At 42.5% G+C, this 24486-nt stretch overlaps 1 protein-coding gene across 2 annotated transcripts in view; it reads left to right on the top strand.

Moving 5' to 3' along the window:
• Positions 1–7613: 7613 nt before the first annotated feature.
• Positions 7614–24486, top strand: part of CCDC40 (coiled-coil domain containing 40) — a 42700-nt gene continuing 25827 nt past the window's right edge. The window contains exons 1-8 of one of the 2 annotated variants that reach the window (XM_060252841.1): positions 7614–7752; positions 8888–8954; positions 12087–12143; positions 13258–13902; positions 17824–17956; positions 20743–20915; positions 22343–22426; positions 22516–22735. In XM_060252841.1, coding sequence (XP_060108824.1) covers positions 7736–7752; positions 8888–8954; positions 12087–12143; positions 13258–13902; positions 17824–17956; positions 20743–20915; positions 22343–22426; positions 22516–22735 — 1396 coding nt within the window. In that variant the 5' untranslated portion in view covers positions 7614–7735. Of the gene's footprint in view, positions 7753–8887; positions 8955–12086; positions 12144–12821; positions 12882–13257; positions 13903–17823; positions 17957–20742; positions 20916–22342; positions 22427–22515; positions 22736–24486 lie in introns of those variants that run through there. The other variant, XM_060252843.1, reaches the window with a different exon arrangement.

Below are 24486 nucleotides of genomic sequence, written 5' to 3'. Positions count from 1 at the left end.
GGCACCTTTAAGACCAACAAAAACATTTTCAGGCTGTGAGCTTTTGTGTGCAGGCACACTTTCTCAGACAAACTGGAATGAAACTTAACAGCCCATAACATATAAGGCAAAGGTTGAACAGCAAATTAGCATACAAGCATACAATATAATGAAATGTTTTAACAGGAGCAAACAGGAATAACAAGGTGAGTTTATAAGGTCATAATTGTTTAAATTTGATTCCAGGAAAAAACAGTGAGGTAAAGAAAGATGTCAGAATTGGCAAAATATGTGAAAATTTATTCTTAATTATGAATAAACCTAGCAGTTAGCAAAATATAATCCAGTACTTGTAAAGTTTAAAAAAAAGTGACATGCAAAAATCCTGTTGCAAGAACACTTTAGAAGAGATTAGCTGAAGGAAGCATGCATATTACCAGGGGTGTAGACTTTTCAATTTCCTTGGGGGGGGGGGGGGGTCCAGCCAGAGGCATTTGATCCAGTGACACCATAGGGAGGAGCCAGTGACATCACAGGGAGGGGCCTCCATTATCACTACCTATGAATTTATAGAGAAGCTCCCTCCCCATAAATGTAGTGAGCACCCCCCCAACAATGCCCATGGACCGGGCCAAACGCAGGAAAAGGTGGAAGTTGGCCAGTGGTTATAGTGGTATCTCAGAGGTCTCTTGCTGTGTTCTGTTTTTGAAATTCACTTTTAGAATAGTCACTTTAAGATCTGCAAATATACATATCATGTGCTCATTAAAATTGGATCCCCTGGTCCAATGTTTTTTAAACTTGGATGGTGTTTTGAAGAGAGGCACTGGATGCTATGCTGAAAATTTGGTGCCTCTACCTCAAAAACCAGCCCCTCCAGAGCTCCAGCTACCCGAAGATCTATTCACCATTATACCCTATGGGAATCGATCTCCATAGGGAATAATGGAGTGTCCAGCAGACATTTCCCTTCCACCCCCCGCTGTATTCTGATGAAGCAGGAGGAGGGCCTCCAAACTGAGGGATCCCCTACCCCCAACTGGGAATTGGCAACCCTATGCCTAGGTGGTGAACAATTGTCAATACACACCTACTAGATCAAGTCTTTTAAGAGCGTAGTCATTTTGAGAAGAAGAAAAAAGGCTTGCTGGGGCCATTAATTTTCAAAAGGATCTGGTTCAGCATCCACTTTAATGTATGTAAACAGGCTTGAAGAAGACACAAAATATCTATCTGCCAAAAGAACCCCCAAATACTATAGCAATATGTATGCAACATAGCAATAAAGTGTTATTCCTCCCCCCAATTTCTTCTCCAGTCATTAACTAGTTGAACAAAAGTTTGAGTTCAATAACACCTTTAAGACCAACAAGGTTTTATTGTTTTAGCTCAATTAGCATTTCTAAGCTGAGGTTGTAAAGTCATTTACACCTCTGACTTCTTTGCAGAGCCCAAAGGGAAAATCACACAGACTCTACCACACCATTCATGCCTTTGAAGATAATGATCTTTGCCTGGCAGGGGCTCAGCCCCTTCTGGGAAAATCCGGGAGGGGCTCAAAGGTCCGCAGCCCCCCCCCCCACACCGTGTAGTTTACGCCTATGCATATTACTCCCATTCTGCGGTCATTCCATTGGCTGCCATTAGTTACCGAGGTCAATTTAAGATGCTATCTATCCTATATTGATATATATAAGCCCAAGTGTATTGGTGCTTCCTGACTCTCCCATTGGCCTGTGATGCTCACCTCCAAGCCCACTGGCCTGTGATGCTCACCTCCAAGCCCATTGGCCTATCAACTGTCACTCAACTGTACTTATGTCCCATTTGCTGGGTTCACTCCTCTCCCCTACCCACTGCCAGCCAAGCCACATCTTCCCTGGCTGAAAAAATGCCTGCTGCTCCTCAGGTGGCAGTAAGTTTGGGAGGCAGTGGCAGCCACCCAGAGGAGGCCTGGGCTGCACAAAGAGGCTGCTGTTGCTGCCTGGCAAAGCTGCCTTTGTGTCCTATTGACTCATCCTTCTTGGTCCTCCACTTTCTCTTAGTGCCTGTTGCTAGGCAATCATAGTATTCCAAGCTTTGTTCTTTCAGTAAAAGGGGAGGGGAGGAAGCCCTTTCCAGGTCTATATTGGCCTTTGAGGGAGCAGCAGTCCTCTCCCTCCATGATAGCCAGTGTGATGTAGCAGTTTAGAGAAGGGTCCACCAGCCCTAGGTTCTTGCTGTTGGAGCTGACAGAGAGATTTTGGACCAGTTACAGACTTTCAGCCTAACCTACCTCAGAGGATTGTGCAGTTCAAAAGGGGGAGAGGAGAATGATGTAAGCTGCTTTGGTCCACACTAAAGAAAGACTGTTCTTTTCCTAGATAGAGGCTACAGGAAGGGGGGAGGAGATGGAAAGCTGAAGTCAGAGGGGCAGATAAAGGGAAGGAGATAGAGTTGCCAGCTCCAGGTTGGGAAATTTTTAGAGATTTGAGGGGTGGAGCCTGGATAGGGTGGGGTTTGAAGAAGAGTGGGACCTCAGGTACAATGCCATAAACTCTAACCTACAAAACAGCCATTCTTCCTGGGGAACCATTGTTGCCAATTACCAGGTGAGAAGTCCAATACAATAACAAGTAACAACTAGAGGATACACAGTAGAGAACAGTACAAAAATGAAGTAATCTGTGTAGCACATATACATTCAGGAAAACTTCATACTTTATCAGTGTTCATTTAATAGGTTACACAAATTTCACTGATAACAAAAAACACAATGCAAGTGGTAAAAATCAATTTCACAAGTCCTCATATGAATCCTAGGACATCAGTTTCATAGTTGTCAAGAACAAACTTGTAAAGTAGTCCTCCCAGAGTGTCAGTCACTGGAGAAAAAAAGCCTCAGACAGAACGGAGACCGGTTTCGGCTGCATGCCTTTGTCAATCACACATCTCTCAGCATTTTACTGCTTAGCGGCTCTTCCCAAAACATCGTATTTTAATCAATGGGGACTCCAGTCTAATTATTTCTGCTATTGAACTTGCATCAAAGTTTCTCAGCTGGAAACGTCTTTGTGTTGTACTGGATAGCTCAATGAAAGTGCCAACCCATCGTGTTGCAGTGGTGAAGAGGGCAAACTCTTAGAAAAGGGACTGAGAATAAAATGCCAATTCTGTAATTCCCCAGTGTAGATCTATGGTGTGGTCTCACTTGGAATACTGTATACAGTTCTGATCACCATATCTCAAAAAGGACATTGCAGAAGTACAAAGCAGCTCAGAGGAGGGTAACCAATATGGTTATAGGGTTGGAGCACCTTTCCTATGAGGAATGACCAAAGAGTATGGGATTTTTCAATTTAGAAAAGAGATGACTAAGCGGAAAACATGATAGAGGTTTATAATCATCATGGTGGAGAAAGTTGACAAAGACATTTTTCTTCCTCCCCCAAAATACTAGAACTCGAGGGCATCCAATAAAGCTGACGGGCAGTAGGTTCAGGACAGACAAAAGGAAATACTACTTTACACAGAGAGAGATTAAAATGTAGAATTTGCTGCCAGATAGGGTTGCCAGCCTCCAGGTGGGGCCTGGAGATCTCCCGCTTCCACAACTGATTTCCAGCTAGCAGAGATCAGCTCTCCTGGAGAAAATGCCTGCTTTGAAGAAGGGTGGACTCTATGGAATCAGGGTCGGCCCTAGGCTGTCTGGTACCCTAGACAAGGCTAACTTCTGGTTCTCTCCCTGCACTGATAACATCACTGAGTCACATTGGGGATATCCAGTTCAGAACCCCCAGAAGGCTGGTGCCTTAGGCAATTGCCTAGCTTGCCTAGTGGCAGGGCTGATCCTGTGTACCATGCTGAGGCCCCTCCCCTCCCTAAACCCCACCATCTGCCAGATCCACCAGGTGTTTTCCAACACAGACGTGGCAACCCTACTGCCAGAGGCGGTAGTGATGGTCACAGAATAAATGGGGTTAACAGGGGATTAGAAAGATTCATGGAGAATAAGTCTATCAATGGCTACTTAGCCATAGTAACTGAAGAGAACCTCCACTTTCAAAGGCACTAATCCTCTGAATCCCATAGCTATTAGGCAATATCAGGAAAAGACCTTAGCCTCTATGTCCTGTTAGCTTTCCAGAGGAATTGGTTGGCCACTGTGTGAGACAGGATGCTGGACTAGATGGACTATTGGGCTGATCCAGCAGGGCTTTTCTTATGTTTTTACTGTGTTCTGATTAAATATCATCCAAAAAACAAAACAGCAACAACAAAACCCCCAGGGTATACCATTCCCTTACAAGCAATATACTCACTGAAGACAACCATATTTCTCCATTATAAACTTGCTACTAATAGGTGTTAAAATGAACATCACACAAAAAATATATCCCATCTATTTAAACTTGGTACAATAGAATACAGAATACCATAGTAGAATACAGTTTTTTCCATCACACATACCGGGAATAGAAAACCTACCTGTATCTCCAATGTCCAGGAAAAACAGCTCCCTTTTTTTGCATACTCAGTTTGAAATGTTGTTCTAAGAAAAGCAGAGTTAAACAATTTAAAAACCAATGCAAGTAGCATCATAGTTTTCATTCTATGTAGATAAACTTTATTATGAATATTTGTATAATAACTATAGTAATTAATCTGTGATATTTTTTCAAAATAAGAAATACTGGAGCGCTTTTTTCTTATGCTGCAATAGGGGTAGTAGAACACAGTCTTTTGAATCCCTTGCACATCCAGTCACAGGAATTAGCAGGTGTTGGGATTTTCCCCTTGATCCTACTGTTGTTGTTCAGTCGCACAGTCGGGTCCGACTCTTTGCAACCCCATGGACAAAGTCATGCCAGGCCCTCCTGTCTTCCACCATCCTCTGAAGACTGCTCAAATTCGTGTTTGCTACATCAGTAACACTGTCCAACCATCTCATCTTTTGCTGTCCCCTTCTTCTTTTGCCTTCTGTCTTTCTTAGCATCAGGATCTTCTCCAGCGAGTGCTCCCTTCTCATTTGGTGGCCAAAGTATTTGAGCTTCAGCTTCAGCATCTGACCTTCCAGGGAACAGTCAGGATCGATTTCCCTTAGGACTGACTGATTTGATCTTTTTGCAGTCCAAGGGACTCTCAAGATTCTTCTCCAGCACCACATCTCAAAAGCATCAATTCTTCTGCGCTTAGCCTTCCTTATGGTCCAGCTCTCACAGCCATACATTACTACTGGGAATACCATTGCTTTGACTATACGGACTTTTGTTGGCAGGGTGATATCTCTACCTTTTATTATACTGCCCATGTTCCCCATAGCTGTCCTCCCAAGGAGCAAAAGTCTTTTAATTTCATGGCTACAGTCATCATCTGCAGTGATCTTGGATCCCAGAAATATGAAGTCTGTTACTACTTCCATCACCAAATGTCCTACTGTTCATTACCAAGAAACCCATCTCCTGTGCAGCCAGGGTTGCCAACTCTGGTCTGGGAAGTTTTTGAAGATCTGGGGGTAGTGACTGCCGAAGGGGGAGTTTGGGGAGGGATTTCACCTAGAATCAATTGTATACCATAGAGCTTGCCACCTGAAGCTGCCCTTTTCTTCAGGGAAACTGATCTCCGTAGTCTAGAGATCAGTTGTAATTTCAGCCAAACTCCAACCACAACCAGGAGGCAGCTGGCAACGCTAATTAAGCAAGGCTCCACTCTTAAGGCATCGAGAAGAAGATGCCACTAGTCCACAAAAACATATAGGCTTCAGGAGACAGCTGTTTTGGTCTTCAGTTGAAAAGCTAGATTCAAGTCCAGGAGCACATTAGAGACTAATGAAATTTTTGGGGTACAACCTTTTGAGAGTCAAAACTCCCTTTGTCAAATATAAGTGGGAATGGAGAACTCTGAGACTCAGTCCTTGTATCCCATTTAGAAGGTTGGGAGGGGTGGTGTAATTTTGCTAGTTTTTAAAGTACTGTAAGATTCCTATTTATTTTCTTTTTTTTATTGTCATTAAGAAGAAAAAAAGAAAATGGACAAAAATATAAAAAGGACCACTCATTACAAAGTTTAAAAAACACACAAAGGGGACAAAAACCCCCACAAAGTCCATCCTTTCATAAATGTAGCATTTATATTTTATAAATCAGTAATTCTATTTTTATATGGCATTTTAGACGCGAGGGTACATAAGAACATAAGAGAAGCCATGTTAGATCAGGCCAATGGCCCATCCAGTTCAACATTCTGTGTCACACAGCGGCCAAATTATATATATATATATATATATATATATATATATATATATATATATATATATATATGCCACCACCTCCTGTGGCAGTGAATTCCACATGTTAATCACCCTTTGGGTGAAGAAGTACTTCCTTTTATCCGTTTTAACCTGTCTGCTCAGCAATTTCATCGAATGCCCACGAGTTCTCGTATTGTGAGAAAGGGAGAAAAGTACTTCTTTCTCTACTTTCTCCATCCCATGCATTATCTTGTAAACCTCTATCATGTCACCTCTCAGTCGACGTTTCTCCAAGCTAAAGAGCCCTAAGCGTTCCAACCTTTCTTCATAGGGAAGGTGTTCCAGCCCTTTAATCATTCTAGTTGCCCTTTTCTGAACTTTCTCCAATGCTATAATATCCTTTTTGAGGTGCGTGCGACCAGAACTGCACACAGTACTCCAAATGAGACCGCACCATCGATTTATACAGGGGCATTATGATACTGGCTGATTTGTTTTCAATTCCCTTCCTAATAATTCCCAGCATGGCGTTGGCCTTTTTTATTGCAAACGCACACTGTCTTGACATTTTCAGTGAATTATCTACCACGACCCCAAGATCTCTCTCTTGGTCAGTCTCTGCCAGTTCACACCCCATCAACTTGTACTTGTAGCTGGGATTCTTGGCCCCAATGTGCATTACTTTGCACTTGGCCACATTGAACCGCATCTGCCACGTTGACGCCCACTCACCCAGCCTCAACAGATCCCTTTGGAGTTCCTCACAATCCTCTCTGGTTCTCACCACCCTGAACAATTTAGTGTCATCCGCAAATTTGGCCACTTCACTGCTCACTCCCAACTCTAAATCATTTATGAACAAGTTAAAGAGCATGGGACCCAGTACCGGATCCTGCGGCACCCCACTGCTTACCGTCCTCCACTGCGAAGACTGCCCATTTATACTCACTCTCTGCTTCCTATTACTCAGCCAGTTTTTGATCCACAAGAGGACCTGTCCTTTTACTCCATGACTCTCAAGCTTTCTAAGGAGCCTTTGATGAGGAACTTTATCAAAAACTTTCTGGAAGTCAAGGTAAACAACATCTATCGGGTCTCCTTTGTCCACATGTTTGTTCACCCCCTCAAAGAAATGTAACAGGTTAGTGAGGCAAGATCTTCCCCTACAGAACCCATGCTGAGTCTTCCTCAATAATTTCCGATACTCTTATAATACAATCTTGTTTATTTTCAGACATCCTCCAGAGGCTAATATAATGAGCAACATTCATCATTTACCAGAAATTCACACAATGAGTCACTCTAGCTTTTTTATCTCTATGATCGTCTAGGTCTGTGGTGGCCTCCTACATACCACTGAAACGAGTCGAACGTTATAATCTCCCCCCCCCCTATCCCCAAACATGGTTCAGTCCAATTTATTTTCCCCCTCTCCAGAATTGGTATCGTCCGAGGAGAAAGGAGGTGGTGAGGGGGAAAAGCCTGGCTTCGGGATGTTGGTAGTGTCGCTTAGCAACAGAAAAGAGGATGGAGGCGAGGCGAGGGTGAGCAAGAAAGGATACGAGTTTAAGAACATTTTAAAGCAGAGTGCGTGCATTGGGTCTCGTTAATATTGAGTGGGCGGGGGGCCCTGAAGAGCTTTCGGCTGAAGGAAAGGGTATACTTACTTCCCGGGATATTTGGCGACGTGTTCTGTACTTCGTTACTTGGAAGAAATGTGGCTGCCATTTTAAAAGGAGTTTCTAAATAGACGTAACAGTTGTAGACCGTACAAAGCGCTTTGCTTTGTGTAGTATACAACTGTTCTCTAAAGCAACTGCAGGTGCTTATTGGAAAACATCAGGGGGACACACACTTGGTCGCCCCTGGAATGCTGTGGAACGTTAGATTATTATCTGCAGACATAGTTTGAAACAAAAGCAGGGCAGTAGCCGCCCTTCCTTGCTAAAGGAGAGTCAAGGTGGTTGGGGGTTGCTGTATACCCAGGAAGCGCTTCAAAGGGAATGGGTGAAAAAAAATAATTGATTTCCTTATAAACAACATAAACATCTATAATCTTTTCACCAAGCGTGAGCGAGAGAGAGTGTTTCAGTACCTAGAGACTGATAGATTCTGAAAAACATCACATGGTTATTTCCTCATAACCTTTAAACACCCTGTTAAAAAGGAGAGTTGCTGGCATATAAGAGTGGGTTTGAAACATCCACCAAAGTGGAATTTTCATTAGGCAGAGTTGGAAGTAGGCCTAATAGGTGAAGTTTGGTCTCCTGCCACCTTTGGGGAGTCCTAATTGCTAATTTGGGGTGTTTCCCCGTGTTCTGAGAAGAAACTCTCATTATTTCAGTGGAAATGAAACAAATTTTGATGCCTGTTTAAAAAAAGTGAAAAGTGGGAGGAATCAGTGTTCCAAGTGGGGTGATACACCCACTTATCCTGCCCTGGTCTGTCAACTCTTCAGGACATTTAGATTTCACTGTGAATTTCACACCAAGACATCAAACTAATTTTGGTGAGATGAAATAACTGCAAGTATTTCCTGTCATGCTTGTATATATTGATGGTTTACCTGTGCAGATTTCTGAGAAAATGAAATGATATCCCTCCCCTCATCATGCTTATCATTTTAAAAACATGTACCAATAACTGTGCTAAAATATTTTCTTTAATTTAAAAATCAAGCACTGAATCAGAGCATGGACAAACTGCAGAAGATGGGGATGAAGAGCAGCTTGCAACAGACAAAGTGGTAACATTTGCAGTGATTTTATTATCCCTGGGTATTAAAATGGTACACTGGTTGTTGAACCAGATATGCTGCATCTCAGGTGTTGGAACCGAGTGACCTGAGATGGTGTAGTAGTAATGTTGGTCAGTGATGTGGGGCTCCAAGAAGGAAGACATCATGTATCCCTGAAGGATGAAAATATTATATATAATGACAGTAAATTAGCATACAAATAAAAGAGCTAACAAAGATGTGGGGGTGAGGTTTGAGTCTAGTGACACAAGTCAGATAAGGTTAATTCTGGATACAAGTGAGAACTGAGAGACTTAATATGTACACTACTTCAGATTCACTGACACAGATTTCCTCAAATATTACTTACAGATGTAGGGGTTAGTTGCCAGGAAGAGCTAATAAGAGTCAAGATGCCTAAGTAACTAAACAGTAAATACATCTAAGATTGGAATAACATCTTAGATAAGACATGTAAATAACAGTAAATTGTATATATATAATAAAGGAGTTAACAACAGATGTGAGTTACTTCGGCATTTGTACTCTTTGGCCTAAGTAGTTGGTGCAAGTCTAGAAACGATTACAAATTCATGCATTGAGTTTTTAGTAGAGGAATCCAAAATGCAATGCAGTTAAGACAAAAAAAGAATAAATTACTGACACTCTTCCTGCAGCTACTAGAATACAGATGATGGTGTTTTCCTAACAGATATGTGTTGTGTGGTTACCCCATTGCTGCAGTTGCTGATACAGCACAGCAGCAACAGGGCTTCTACATGACAGATATCCCCTTGTTTTCCTTGCTTCCAGTCTCCCAACGCAGTAATTCCCCCCTCCATCACCAGTTTCCAGATTCTTGTTAAAAATGGAAATTGAATATCATTGTAGTATTATAGCAATAAGGGAATCAGGTCTGTTTTTCATTTTTTTTAAAAATAAGTCTGTAGTCTCTTTTATTGCAGAGATATAAGAGGAAAGGTGTGTGTTTATGCATATAGGGGTCATTTTGTAGAAAAAGAGGTGTTGGAGCTCATCATTAGCACAACTCATTTGCATGTGCTACACACCCCTGACATCACCGGGAGGTGTACTAAATTATATCAGCTCAGCATTTACCGTACCTTAAAATGTTTCTTGAATTATAATTGTCCTAATAAAACCTTACTCCCATCATACTTCTAAAATTACTTTCTCCTTATGTGGCCACAGTGGCATGAGGAAGATTTCCATCTGTCTGCTTTATATGCTTTGGTTATTTCCCCCTTTTTTGTGGGGAAAAATATTAGAAAGTTTGTCCAATCTTAAGAGTTCAGCAAAATTCTCACCGGGGGTTTGAACAATGGAAGCCCAGAAGCAAGTGGTTTTTCTGGGGGGAGGGGGGTAAGAAAGAAAGAGCACAATAAAATGTAGAGGTTCTGGAGCTCTCCTCCTGTGATCTGCTGCCCAAAATGAGGCCTGCTGTATATATATCTGCAACTAAAGGGGCTACAGACTTTTCTTTTTAAAATGAAAACTGGAAGTTCGAGAACTTGATGGACACACTGTTACGATATTCAGTTGCTGACTGAAAAATCAAAAAGTCCATTGGTGGCAGGCAAAAATGGCCACTATGGGGCCTGGGGCCAGGAATATACCTGCCATGTAGGCAGGACAGCAGTATCCAGAATTTCTGCACACATGGCAGCCATCTGGCTGCTTTTCTGTAGTCTTTCCTAATATTTCACAGGAAAGCAGGATTGGAAAGGATTGGAGAAAAGACAGGGAAAATCCAGAAGGTGCACAAATGCAGCCCAATGCTTTAGGGGACCCCCTACCAATTCCTAACAATATGCAACCTGTGTGGAAAAGGTTAGTATATGCAGAGCTTTTTTTGAGCAGGAACCCACAGGAACACATTTCCAGCTGGCTTGACATCAGGAGGTGTGGCCTAACATGCAAATGAGTTCTTGCTGGGCTTTTTCTACAGAAAAGCCCTGCGTGAAACAATGGTGATGTCAGGGGGTGTGGCCTAACATGCAAATTAGTTACTCCTGAGCTTTTTCTACAAAAAAAGCCCTGAGTGTATGTAGTTTGAAATATACAGAATTTACCTTCTGTCTACCAGCAGATCCACCAGCCATATGACAGGGTGTAGTGCCTTGGTTATAACAGCCTTTTTCAAGACATTTGGCTAATTTACAAACAAGTTTTTGTATACGAATTGTAACAAAATTTAAGTTGTAAAAAAACCCCCTTCAAATGCAGTATCATGTCCTACTCCACTCATCCCTTCTTTCTGTTTAAAATCTTTCTTTTCACTTTATTTTTCCCCCCCTTCTCCTTCTTTTGCTTTCAGTTATGTTAATTTTAATGATAATCATTTGATAATTATAGCTATTGGGAAATTATACCTTGTCTTAAATCTTCTGTAATTTACTCTTGTTATATATTTGTGATTGAAAAATAAGCTATTTTAAAAATTAGCTCTGTCATGTTAAAATGCCCAGATACATATTAAACTCCTGGATTACAGTGATCCATTATGATACTGGTTAACAAACGTATTCCATATTGCACTCTTTGAACAGCTTTTCAAAGCATCTTGATGGCAGCACTTTTATGTAGCACTCAGCCACCCACCAGTTTGGGAATGGGGGATGTGTGTGTTCAGTGCAACAGACTGTTATTTTCCTACATTTTTCCAGGAATCCCACAGTCAGAAGGGACCTTCTGTGTTCCTCTGTATACCCAGGACATCTGCATGCTAGCTACCCATATTCATACTGCAGAAGTGACAATAGTAATTATTTTTTACATTGTATCCTATCTTTGCTTTTTGTTTTGTTGTAGCTTGTAGGACTTAAATTGACCTTTGCATCTTGAAGCTATTTGTTTAACTAACAGCTATTTATTTGCTGTGAGTAGATGTTTTTTAAAAGTTTAGACTTCTTATGGCATATTGCTGTCTGAAAAGTAGAGAAATTTCCTGATCCTTTCAGCAATAGCTGCAGCATTGCAGTAGTCACAGAGGGGTCTTTCTGCATGCTATATTTATGTATTGAAGAGACATGACACATGTAAAGTGCATTAAAGTTTAAAGAAAACTCACTGTGCCAGTTTGCCATAGAACGTTGTTTTCTTCTGTGTGCTATCTACTAGGCTGCCCAGCCAGAAGACCCAAGTGGTCCAAATCCAGAAGATGGAGTGGCCATAGCTGTAAGTGTTTATGTTTCCTCATTTGGAAAGACATTTGATACATTTGTAAAATTTTGAAGTTAAAAACATGCCTTCTTGTTTGGTAGACAAATTAATTGTTTTTACTTCTCTCACCAATAATACTTTGCAGTCTCTTTTGAGTATCAAATCTTTCCTATATAATTCCAATTTTTCAGTTTCCTGTTCGGGTGAAAGAAGAAGAGTGAACTCCTACAGGAGGTTTCTAACTTGAGCAGATACACTAGTCAGGTGATTTCCCCTAGCGCAGTTCCATGCCACTTAGTTTAGGGATACTTCCTCGCCTGAGTAGAGGGGCTGCAGCACTGACTGTCCATCCCTTGCCATTGCTTTGAGGTCAAAGTGATGTATGTGAAAGCTTAATCTCTTTAGGTTTACTAACCCCTGGGTGGGGCCTATAGATCTTCTGGAATTATGTCTGATCTTCAGACAAAAGAGATCAGTTCCCCTGGAGAAAATGGCTGCTTTGGAGAGTGGACTGTATAACATTTTGTCACACTGAGGTCACCAATATTACAGTAATCGCACTAGGGTATTTTTACTTGCTATATATAAATGGTAAATAGATATGGTATAAGTAAAACACAGTAAGGTTTAAAGGTGAAATTATACTGTGCCTATTCACTTAAAGAATATTATTTCCTTTGTGTATTTATTGAGTAGGCTGCAGAGCTGGAAGACACAAGTGGCCCAAATCAGGGTGATGGCATAGCTCTGGTAGTGAGTAGTTGTGACTCTTTAGATGGCAACCAGTCCTGTAAATTTATAAATCACAGAACAGCCTAACATAATACCATATTTTGCTATTTTCTCTTTCTCTTTGTTTCCCAACAACATTTTTGTTTGGTTTATAGATTTTTCTGTCACCCGAGGTCATGCTATGTTATGACAAAGAAATATGAAGATGACTTGGCACTTCTAGTTCTTTCTTACAACTCTAAATTCCCAAATAATCACACTCGAGTCAGTCAATAGGGCTAATGTTGTTAAAGTCCAGCTTGCTCTTTAAAGTTTTGCTGATTCTTGTGTTATAGTATATGAACTATTTTAATTCTGCTTTTAGTGTTCACGTTTGAACTACTTTTCATTATCACAGCCAGAAGACAGTAATGCCAAGGAAGAAATGATAGAAAATGTTCCTACGGCTGCTGGGGAGGAAGAGGCAGAAAGTGCCCCTACAGCTACTGTGGAGAAGGAGACAGAAGGTGTTTCTATGACTGCCACAGAGGAAGGGGCAGAAGGTGCTCCTACAGGTGTTAAGGAAGAAGATGCAGACAGTCTCCCTATAGCTTCTGTGAAGGAAGAGGCAGAAGGTGCTCTTGTGGCTGCCATAGAGGAAGAGGCAGTAGGTGTCCCTATGGCTGCCATGGAGGAAGGGACAGAAAGTGTTTCTTTGGTTGTCATGGAGGAAGGGATGGAAGGTACTCCTACAGTTGCCAAGGAGGAAGAGGCAGTAGGTGCCCCTATGGCTGCCATGGAGGAAGGAGCAGAAGGTGTTTCTTTGGTTGCCATGGAGGAAGGGATGGAAGGTACTCCTACAGTTGCCAAGGAGGAAGAAGCAGAAGGTGCTCCGATGGCTGCCATGGAGGAAGGTGCAGAAGGTGTTTCTTCGGTTGTCATGAAGGAAGAGGTAGAAGGCACCCCAACAGCAATCACAGAGGAGAGGTTCCCAGCAGAGATGGGCGAGCCAAGCACAACAGGAGTGGGCGTTCCTGAATTCACAGAGCCCTCCTTTGCAGAGGTGAGTGACTCTGGACGTGATCCATAGAGACTTGTTCTTCCTGGGTGTACCATCTGTTTTTGTGTCATCACAGGTCACCATCATGAGGTAGTTCTGATGTTCTTTTGTTACTAGTTAAGGCAGAAGAAGAGAGAACAGGTGAGAGCTGACAGCCAGTGATCCTGTTGTCAAAGTCAAGTGGCTCTCTGGTGGCACACTGGGAAGGTTGTTGACAGGCCGAGGGGTTCAGCTTCCTCACAGGTTGCTTCTGGTACAGGGGAATGCATCAGACATACTTTCCTTGAACTAGATCTGGTCCTGATTGAATCCTCTGAGGTATTTTATTAAGGCAGCTATCTCAGTTACAGCTTATGTTGGCACATGTTGGTAAGATAGCAGGTGGGCTGCACTAGGAAGGAGAGCTGTGGATAATTGCCATGAGCTGCATGCTTGCCCCTTAGATCATGGTTTTTGTACTCCTGGTAGAATCTCCAGTGTAAGTAGCAAGAAAATGAAATTTCTGCAGCACTTTGGCTTAAGAACATAAGAGAAGCCATGTTAGATCAGGCCAATGGCTCATCCAGTCCAACATTCTGTGTCACACAGCGGCCAAATATACACACACACACACACACACACACACACTGTGGCTAATAGCCACTGATGGACCTCTGCTCCATATTGTTATCTCTAACAGCTTTATTTCTCTAACAGCTTTATGTGAGGTGTAATGAGATCTAATTAAGAGCAAATCAGGTTGCCTGCTTTTTTAGAGAGAGAGCACTTCTTTCAGATTCCAATAGCAGCATTTCCTCATGAGCTATCCTTTTGCCTCTGTGCCTTTTGTAGCATTTCATTATCAGGAAATTTCAGACTTGTAAGAGATCTCTCATAAACTCTCAGTTAGTAGGAGCTCTCAGAAGTCCCTGAATTTCAGTTAGTCCTAATCCTACTCTTTTTAGATAGGCATGGGTTTTGGAACCATAATATTTTGTTAGTGGATGGTTAGATCTAGTACAAGGATCATAGATCATCCCGACTTTTCCCCCTCATTGGGAATCCTTTCCAACCCAGGGATAGTTTATTCCCGGGTTTATAAGACCCACATGGAGCAATAGCCATACAGATCAGGAGGATGTAACGGGGATAAAGAAAGGGGTGAAATTGCTTCTCTCTTCCTCTTCCATCTGCAGAGCTGCAGTCATGCAAGAGGCAAAAGGGAGTGATTTCACCCCTTTCCACTAGTACTCCATATGGGTCCTTCAGCCCCAAGAATGAACTTTCCTTGGTCAGAAATAGTTGCTAGGAGGAAGGAAAAGCCAGGACATCAGCAACCATCATCACATTCCTTGGATGGATTGCAGGATCCTGCCCATTATTAACATTATTTGTTTTATGATTCTCAGACTGTTTGTAGGCTTGGTTTTCACTCTGACTCTGGAATGGATCTGACCAGGAATTCCACCAGTACAAAGAAGCACGCCTTTTGATCCCCTGAAAAGGCTATTTGTAGACATTAATCCAGTGAGAAGAGGAATCTGTTGAGGCTGACACTGCTCCCTCTTCTGCCAGTGGAGAAGCTGATAGGAACCAATCCCAAACCAATCAGAATACTCAAGCAGTTGTCTGATTGCCTGTGGCTGGTATCTCTGGTGATACATTCTTGTGGCTTCCAGGCAGAGCCAGCAATAAGGACAGAATAACTGGTGCAGTCTTTATCATGAATACATCCAGGATGACCTTATGGAAACTATGGATGCTGCTCTCTTTCTCTCTTTAAAAAGCTACAGAGTAAAAGAGGGACCATGTCTCGTAGAACATTGGTACACAATTGTCCATCCTTTCTCCCTCTCTATCTTCTGGATTTTAGGCTGGAAGGAAGAGAGGAATAGTAATATAATAATAATAATAAATTTTATTTGTATCCCGCCCTCCCCGCCTAGGCGGCTCAGGGCGGCTAACAACATTTCATACATTTACATAGATAGGTAAAACTTTAAATTTAACAATTAAAAAAAATTAAACATATAAAAACCAGTCAATAGAATTAAAATACATAATTTAAGTTAAGTTAGATGTATCTGGCAGCAATAAAAATATTCTGGCGCTGGTTCTGCCAGTTTAAATATTCCATAATAATATTATAGATGGCGATTCCTTTATTCCTAGCAACTCAGCATTCGATATCAATGTAAGCTTGTCTGAAGAGGACGGTCTTGCAGGCCCTGCGGAACTGGTCAAGGTTCCGCAGGGCCCGCACTTCCTCCGGAAGGTGGTTCCGCAGTGCAGGGGCCGCAGCTGAAAAGGCTCGTGCTCTGGTGTTTTGGAGCTTGACCTCTCTCGGCCCGGGGGTGGTCATTTTATTTTTTCCCATTGACCTCAGTGCCCTCTGGGGTTCATATGGGGAGAGACGGTCCCTTAGGTAGGCTGGTCCTCGGCCATATAGGGCTTTAAAGGTAATGACCAACACTTTGTACTGGACTCGGTAGATAATTGGCAGCCAGTGCAGTCCGCGCAGCCCCGGCCGTATGTGCTCCTGTTTCGAGAGCCCCAATAGTAGCCTGGCCGACGCATTCTGCACCAGCTGCAGCTTCCGGGTCCGGCAGAGAGGTAGCCCCAAGTAGAGGGCATTACAGTAGTCCAATCTTGAGGTGACCGTTGTATGGATCACTGTTGCGAGGTTGCGACGCTCCAGGAAGGGGGCCAACTGCCTTGCCCGCTTCAGGTGAAAGAATGCTGACTTGGCAGTGGCTGCTATCTGGGCCTCCATTGATAATGAAGGCTCCAGTAAAACACCCAAGCTCTTTACCTGGCGCGCTGATTTCAATGGTGCGCCTTCGAAGGTTGGGAGAGCTATTTCCCCTCCTAGGGCGCCGCGACCCACACAAAGGACCTCTGTCTTCGCTGGGTTCAGCTTCAGCCCACTCAGTCTGAGCCACGTCGCTACAGCCTGCAAGGCCCGATCTAGGTTCCCCGGGGCGGAGCCGGGCTGGCCGTCCATTAGTAGATAGAGCTGGGTGTCATCTGCATATTGATGGCAAGCCAGCCCAAATCTCCGGACAATCTGGGCAAGGGGGCGCATATAAATGTTAAACAGCATTGGGGAGAGAACTGCTCCCTGAGGCACTCCACAATCAAGTGTGTGCCTCTGGGATCGCTCACCCCCAATAGCCACCCTTTGTCCCCGACCGGAGAGGAAGGAGGAAAGCCATTGCAAGACCAACCCCTATGTCAGCGAGGCGGCGCTTTAGCGACTGATGGTCGACTGTGTCAAATGCCGCCGACAGGTCTAGTAGCATCAGTACCGCGGCGCCGCCCCGATCCAGTTGCCGCTGAAGGTCATCCACCAAGGCGACCAGCACCGTCTCCGTCCCATGGCCCGGTCGGAAACCAGACTGGCACGGGTCAAGAACGGCAGCATCATCTAGGAACCTCTGTGGCTGCAGCGCCACTGCCCTCTCAATGATTTTACCTAAAAATGGTAAATTAGACACCGGACAGGCAGTAGCTGCTGCATTAGCACTTGCTGTGGTAACACAGTGTATTACTGAAGTAGTTGCTCATCTTTGCTCCCATTTTTCAGCATTGGTGGAGGAAGAGGAGACAGACATCTTGCAAGTTTTTATAAAGCTGTAACAGTAACATTTCCCAAATGTTATTTTGCTATCACAGGAGCTATAAATGCACTTTTCATTTAAGAATAAGCTTTAAAAGTCAACACTCGTATTTTATTAAGTGCGGCTGGAGGCCCTTTGTTGTCTATTCCCATATAGGTTCTTTAAATTGTTTCCCTATGTTCTTATGAAGCAGCAAGAGTTAAGTGACCTTACTTAGTATTTTTAATGAAAGATTTATGCAGAATTGTATAGCAACCAGCTCTCTAAGCAGGAATACCCTTTTGGTCATTCTGTCCTGACAATAGGTTGTTGTTATTCTTTTCAGGAGAGGATTACCATAGGCAGAATTCCTTCGAGCTTGTATGGTGAGGAAGAAGAAGTGATCTCTTCTCCATCTTCATCAGCCAGCAGCCAGAGATCTGATTTACCCCTGCTGGTGGAGGTTAAAGAACAGCCAGGTAAGAACATAAAAAAAGCCATGCTGGATCAGGCCAATGGCTCATCCAGTCCATGACATACAGTGGCCAAAACCCAGGTACCATCAGAAGGTCCACCAGCAGGGCCAGAACTCCAGAAGCCCTACCACTGTTGCCCCCCAAGCATCAAGAATATAGAGCATCACTGCCTCAGATACTAGCCAGTGTCTTGTTGAAATGGCTGTCATTATTACAGCATGTTTTGATCCAGTTGATGCTGAAAAACTGCAACACTCAACTCTGGCTTTTAAACTCTGCTTGATGTTTAGTCTGCTCTGCACTTGTGATTTCTTGCCCAGTTTTTATTATTATTGTACTGGGATGCTTTGGATATCCAAGTTAGTTGGATAATTAGAAATATGAATGTAGTGGAATTTGCATAGTAATACGAGGAAGACAGATTTAACTCAAGTAACAACACACATAATAACATTGTTGGTTTACTTTTATATCCACTTTGTTTATTTTTTATCCAGCTTGCTTCCATGTGGGGGTTTTGCTCTGGGCCCCATCCCTGGCAGTGGCATCATTGTGCAGTTTCCCACCTTCTAAGATTTCCCCAGTTTTGCTGCATTTCCCCCCAAATCTGCTTTGATTACACTCAGGTCAGTTTTTCAGAGAGAGTGGACCTCATTCAGCAGTATTTCCTCTTTCATTTCCCCTCATATCCACCATTCTGCTCCATACCTACTAGCAGGATTTTGCTGATTTTTTGTTGCTGTTATCAGCAGTAGGTATATCACTGTTGTAATACCTACTACTGTGTGTGTGTTTTTAAAGAAGTTGGCAAAAAGCATTGTGGCGATGGGTAGCAGAAAATGGCAGGTACAATGGAGAATGGAGGAAAGTCAAAGAATCCCCTTGTGTGAAAGTTCCCTTGCTGCTATACTTGTAATAACCAGAGTAATAAAACCAGCAGTAAAAGCAATAAAACCTTATAGCGGCACTAATACGCTTAAAAACTAACTTTAAATTTAGAAATACAACAGTAACATTAAAATTCTAAAACCAGGCAAAAATATTTTAAATCGTGAAAATATGCATAAAACGAACTAGAAATGTCCACAGCAAGCGGGGTAACCAAGCATTGACAAGCAAAGCACCATAACAATAAGCAAAAACAAATCAGTTGGCCAGGGAAAAGAGAAACATTTTTACCTGGCATCTGAAAGGTAAGACTTGTCACCAGTCAAACTGAGATGTGGCAGGTATCCCTCAATTTAAAAATCCATGAAAGGAAGGTCTGTCCTCTTATACTCACCTTCTGTTGCTACAACAGTTCCCTATGCAAATAGGGTCCACTTTTGAATTTGGTCCCAAATTCACACTAGGCTAGCCAGAGCATAAGAAAGAAAACTGTACTCTTTCTGCCTCTTGTTCCTAGGGGTAGATTGTTGATGAAATGATGAAGCTCCCTGCATAAGTTTATAAGAGGCACTGAGAATCTTGAAGAAAATGAAATCAAATATAAGTTTACTGAACGGAATAATTAACAAAACTCAAGCAATCATGATAATATTAGGCATACAATTTTCATCATTATCAAGACCATGTTAATAGCTGAATCTTCCAGGTGCCCACACATGCTGTACAAAGTTTATCATTCAAGCAGGGGAAGCAAGAGGCCAAAGTGGTAGAGAGCAAGAGTAAATAGGAATGATTTGTGCAGGTTCCAGACACCATTCTGATTTTTTTAGCAGATTTCTGAGTGTCTGAGTAGCCAATAATCCTGAAAGGTAAATGGAAGGGAAGAGCAGTGGGGCAAAATTTTGCTGTAGTTCCGAAGCAGTTTCGAGAGGTAGAGACATGTGACAGCATATCTAGAACTTGGAAGCCTTTCTAGCATCACCCATGGTTTGACACTGCGGGAGCACATAGGAACTCAGATTTGGGAAAATATTCTGACCTCAAAAATAAAGTGAGAGATTTGTGTTACATAAAAAAGTTTATTTTCTCTGCCAGGTAGGAGAATGAGGAGGGAGCCAGATTAGCTAATGAGAAGTGGTCCCTGTCCAATTCAATGTGATAAGGACGGAAGTTCAGGGTCCTGGGAACATTTCCAAATAAAGAAAGAGATGTATTGGTTTCTCTTTGGGGCCACTATTGTTTCTGTTGTGCATGGTGAAATTAATGTGGTATTTTTGCTGAATCCTGACCTCTCTCTGCTGTTTGGAGTCAGCCAAAACCACAGCTGGTTTCAGCACCAAGAAGCAGGGGGAGTGGGAAATATATGCCCTAACAGAGGCCAGATGTGAGTGCCCCATCACTTCATCTGGTAGGAGCCACCGAATAGAGCTTGTAGTGACAGTTGTGGCTGATAGGCAGGTTCAAAAAGTCCTTTAAGTAATCTGATGCCAAACCATTTAGGATTTTATAAGTATCAGTATTTTGAATTGTGCCAGAAAGTCAGTTGATTGCAGTGTAGTTCTTTTAAATCTGGTAAGATATCATGAATCATATCCTTCTGCCACATTTTCTATAAGTTGAAGCTTCTGAACAGTGTTTAAAGGCAGCTCCACATAGTATGCGTTTTAGTAATCTAAGATTGATCAGATAATAGATAACTATGGGAAAACTATACTACTTAAGGAAGGGCTGCAGCTGGCACATCAACCATTAAACAACCATCTTTACAGAAACCATCTTTACAGAAAACAAAACTCCCTAGGATAAATGCCTTCTTTAAAAAATACTGTTTACCAACTGTATTGCATTCTGCGTCTCTTATGTCACTTATCTCTCTTCTAAATATATGTCGCATGGAGCAGCTGCCTTCCCTCCCTGTTCTGAATCTTCTCTTCAGCTGATGCCTCTACAGTTCAGTAGAAGTGGCCCTTTGGAAGAGAATGAGGAGGAAATGTTGCGTTTGGTTGAGCAGGTGACCGAAGGAAATGAAGAGGCAGAAGAAGAAACACAACTGGTGGTGCTGGATCCTGAGCATGTAAGACCAAAGCCCAAGAAATAGCTTTGATGTTGGCAGCCAAATTTGGACGGCAAACAGGGCTACGCACTAACTGTATTTTAGGGTTAAATGAAGTTAATATTGATGTATTGTAACGTTTTCATAGTCAGCAATTGCTTTTCTAATGGAAAAATGTATATATTGCACATTGTATATTATTCAGTTTGTACATATTCATTTTTTAAAGTAGCCTATGACTCTGTAATCTATGTGACGGACTATGGGCAGAAACAGACGCTCACTAGAGGGGGAACAAAGCAACCAACCTTTTCAAGTATATTTGCTCATACTGGCTCTTTCAGAAAAAAAGCCACATTTTGTTTGGGAGGTAAACAAACTCAAACCTCAAGTTTGCACAATTCCTTCCTGTTTCCCAAATTTGGGCGGCTTAACAAATTGGGGGTTGTTTTTTCCCCTAAACCCTGGTTTCTGGGAAAGATCCAATCCTCAATTTGTTTAGGTATCCAAATTCATACAGTGTAAAAATACAGAATTAAATCCAAAGCTTCCTGAACTTGGAAACCTTCAATTTTAAGCTCCACGCACAAGAATGGGGGAAGGAAAGAGGGCAGTTGTGCATTTGAGGATTTGAAATCTGTGTGCTCACTGTGGTTAGTTCATGACATCTGAATGCAGACGCAGAGAAAAATCAAAGTTACATTTTGGTAAAATCCTAGCTTGTTAGATTCCTTGACATAACTCTGCCAACATATATAACTGTGCTGAGTCTGAGCTGCAGTGTTTCAATTGATCTGGAAATTATGTTTGCTTGGAATTCACATGTGGTAGGGAACACCTATTGTTCATCTCAGTCATACAGTTTCTTCTCCACACTTGGTACCCTTTTTCTTATTTAACCAAGTTCCTTCTACTTGAATGTACTCTATTCCCAGCCTCCCACTTGTCACATTATGGGATGTGATCTCTTTTCTGCATTCCCCTCCAATTTGCTTTCCACAGTTCCAGATCCTTCCCATGATCCCAGTTTCCCATTCCTTCTTTGAGACAATATCTCAGCTGTGTCTCTACTTCTACACACCTCCCCATTGTTTCCTGCTTAAAAAAACAGTTTGTCCTGCAACCAAATGGTCCCAGAGCTTCTTATTTTGATACCATCTTCCTTAATTCATGTTATCCTTTTTGTAAGGAATACTGTGAACTGAGGCATCTTGACAGCATTTTCTGAGCTGAAAGTTGGAGGCAAGGATTGGATATCTAATATGATGCCTTGGCAAAAGTTTATGGGAATATTTTTTCTTTAATTTTATCAATTCGGTAAGCTGTTACGTTATATTTGGGCTGTATAGCTGCTCACATAGTTCATGTAGTTAAATATTCTGAGTAAGAATTGTAATTGTTGACCGGTGTTAATACCGCTAATTGTTGGCTCTTGCTTCTTTCTGTAGCCTTTGATGAAAAGATTCCAAACTGCTTTAAAGACCTACCTCACTAAACAGATTGAAAAGCAGATGGAACAGCTTCGTGAGACGGTATGATATATTTGTTTAGATTTCCTTCTCATTCTTGTCTTGTTCATGTGGAAGTGAGCAGGCCCTTTCCCTCCTTTTTGTAATTACAGGCAGTTCTCATGAAGAACAGGAAGAAAGAGAGAGAAGAACTTGGTGTGATTTTGTATGGAGTCCAGCAGCAGCTGGCCCAGCTGCAAATGGACTTGGAGAAGAATCACAGTTGTCATAGTCAGATCTCCATGGTCCGCCGGCAGCTAGAGGAAGAGTTGCAAGACCTCAGGAACATGTACAAGAAGACATGCCACAGCACTGAGGATGAACGGAAGATAGGTGATGTTTCTTTACTGGCTAGATCAGGGGTGTCAAACTTATTTGTTATGAGGACCAGATCAGACATAAATGAGACCTTGTTGGGCCATGCCATGTCAAGCTGGGCCATGTTTGTACCTATTTAAAATTAGGTAGCTGAGACATCAAAAGTCTGTATAGTCAAAGCAATGGTATTCCCAGTAGTAATGTATGGCTGTGAGAGCTGGACTATAAGGAAGGCTGAGTGCAGAAGAATAGATGCTTTTGAGATGTGGTGCTGGAGAAGAATCTTGAGAGTCCCTTGGACTGCAAGAAGATCAAATCAGTCAGTCCTAAGGGAAATCAACCCAGACTGTTCCCTGGAAGGTCAAATGCTGAAGCTGAAGCTCAAATACTTTGGCCACCAAATGAGAAGGGAGCACTGACTGGAGAAGATCTTGATGCTGGGAAAGACAGAAGGCAAAAGAAGAAGGGGACGGCAAAAGATGAGATGGCTGGACAGCGTTAACAAACACAGATTTGAGCAGACTTCGGAGGATGGTGGAAGACAGGAAGACCTGGCGTGACTTTCTCCATGGGGTCACAAAGAGTCGGACTCAACTGTGCGACTGTACAACAACAACAACAACAACAAACAACAACAACGAAAGTTGAGACATAAACTTTATAAAGGACACAGACAAACAATTGAAGATTTAAAAAAACCTTAAAACATGCTTAAAACATTAACACTTGTTGGTCTTAAAGGTGCTTTCTTTGTATTTCTCCCATAGGATCCAGGGAACGGGGCAAAGGAAACTCTGGCTCTTTCCTTCCTTCCCCAGGGGATCAGGAGGAGGAGGAGCCTCAGCCAGTAGAAGAAAGAGAGGCTTGGCTTAGTAGCTCAGTGTGCGATTGAGAAAGCCTGGCAAAGCAAGCTCTCCCCCCGTTCATCCCCAAGGGAGGAGCCTCAGTCAATGAAGAAAACAGAGGCTTTGCTCTGTAGCTCCTGTGTGATTTAGCAAGCCTTGCAAAGCAAGCTGTGATGCAGAAGGAAGCAAGAGAGAGGGAGAAGAAAGCAGATGTCAGCCAGTTGCTCAAGGGCCTAATAGGAGCCCTCTGGAAGTTTGACACCCCTGGGCTAGATTGTTCCTTGCCCTTTACACACTGGCATAGTAAACATGGCAAACTGTTGCGAAATTGTTCAGGAACAGTGGTCTGTTAAATTACCTATTTATGGAGCAGGCTATGAAACTTCTGTGTACCTAGCCCATCTTGCACTAATTATCTTATAGATGTTGGATCGTATTCATGCAGCTATGGTTGGTGATCAGTAGATTACAAGTTGAATTTTGCTCTGGGAAGTTCATTGTTACTATGTTAGCTGGTCCCCAGTTTAGCCAACTGAAAAACAATAACCAGACAATCTTCAGCAGACCTGCACAGTTTTAAGCCCATTGACTTCAGTGAACGTACTGTAACTCCGCTTAGTTCTGCACTGCAAATGTCACATGTTATCAAGGCCTGTAACATCTCTGAGTCTGAGTCAGATGGTACCTCCTCAAGACAAGACGGAGGCCAGGATAAACAGCCCACTGCTGGCTGAGTGGTGCCAATGGACATGGAATCCCCTTACAGAAAATCTGGAGGAATGGCTGCATGAAACACCCTGTCCTTCATCAATGCTAAATTCATGGAGCCCAACATGCATTCCATTTTATAAGACCCCCAGTATTAAGACTTATACTTCAGAATCAACAGCAATGATGAACACAGATTAAAAAGCCAACTTA

Source organism: Heteronotia binoei, chromosome 13, assembly GCF_032191835.1.
Source record: "Heteronotia binoei isolate CCM8104 ecotype False Entrance Well chromosome 13, APGP_CSIRO_Hbin_v1, whole genome shotgun sequence".
In the NCBI taxonomy this organism is placed as follows: domain Eukaryota; kingdom Metazoa; phylum Chordata; class Lepidosauria; order Squamata; family Gekkonidae; genus Heteronotia; species Heteronotia binoei.
Note: the sequence above shows the minus strand (reverse complement) of the source record. Positions and strands in the feature narration are given on the sequence as shown.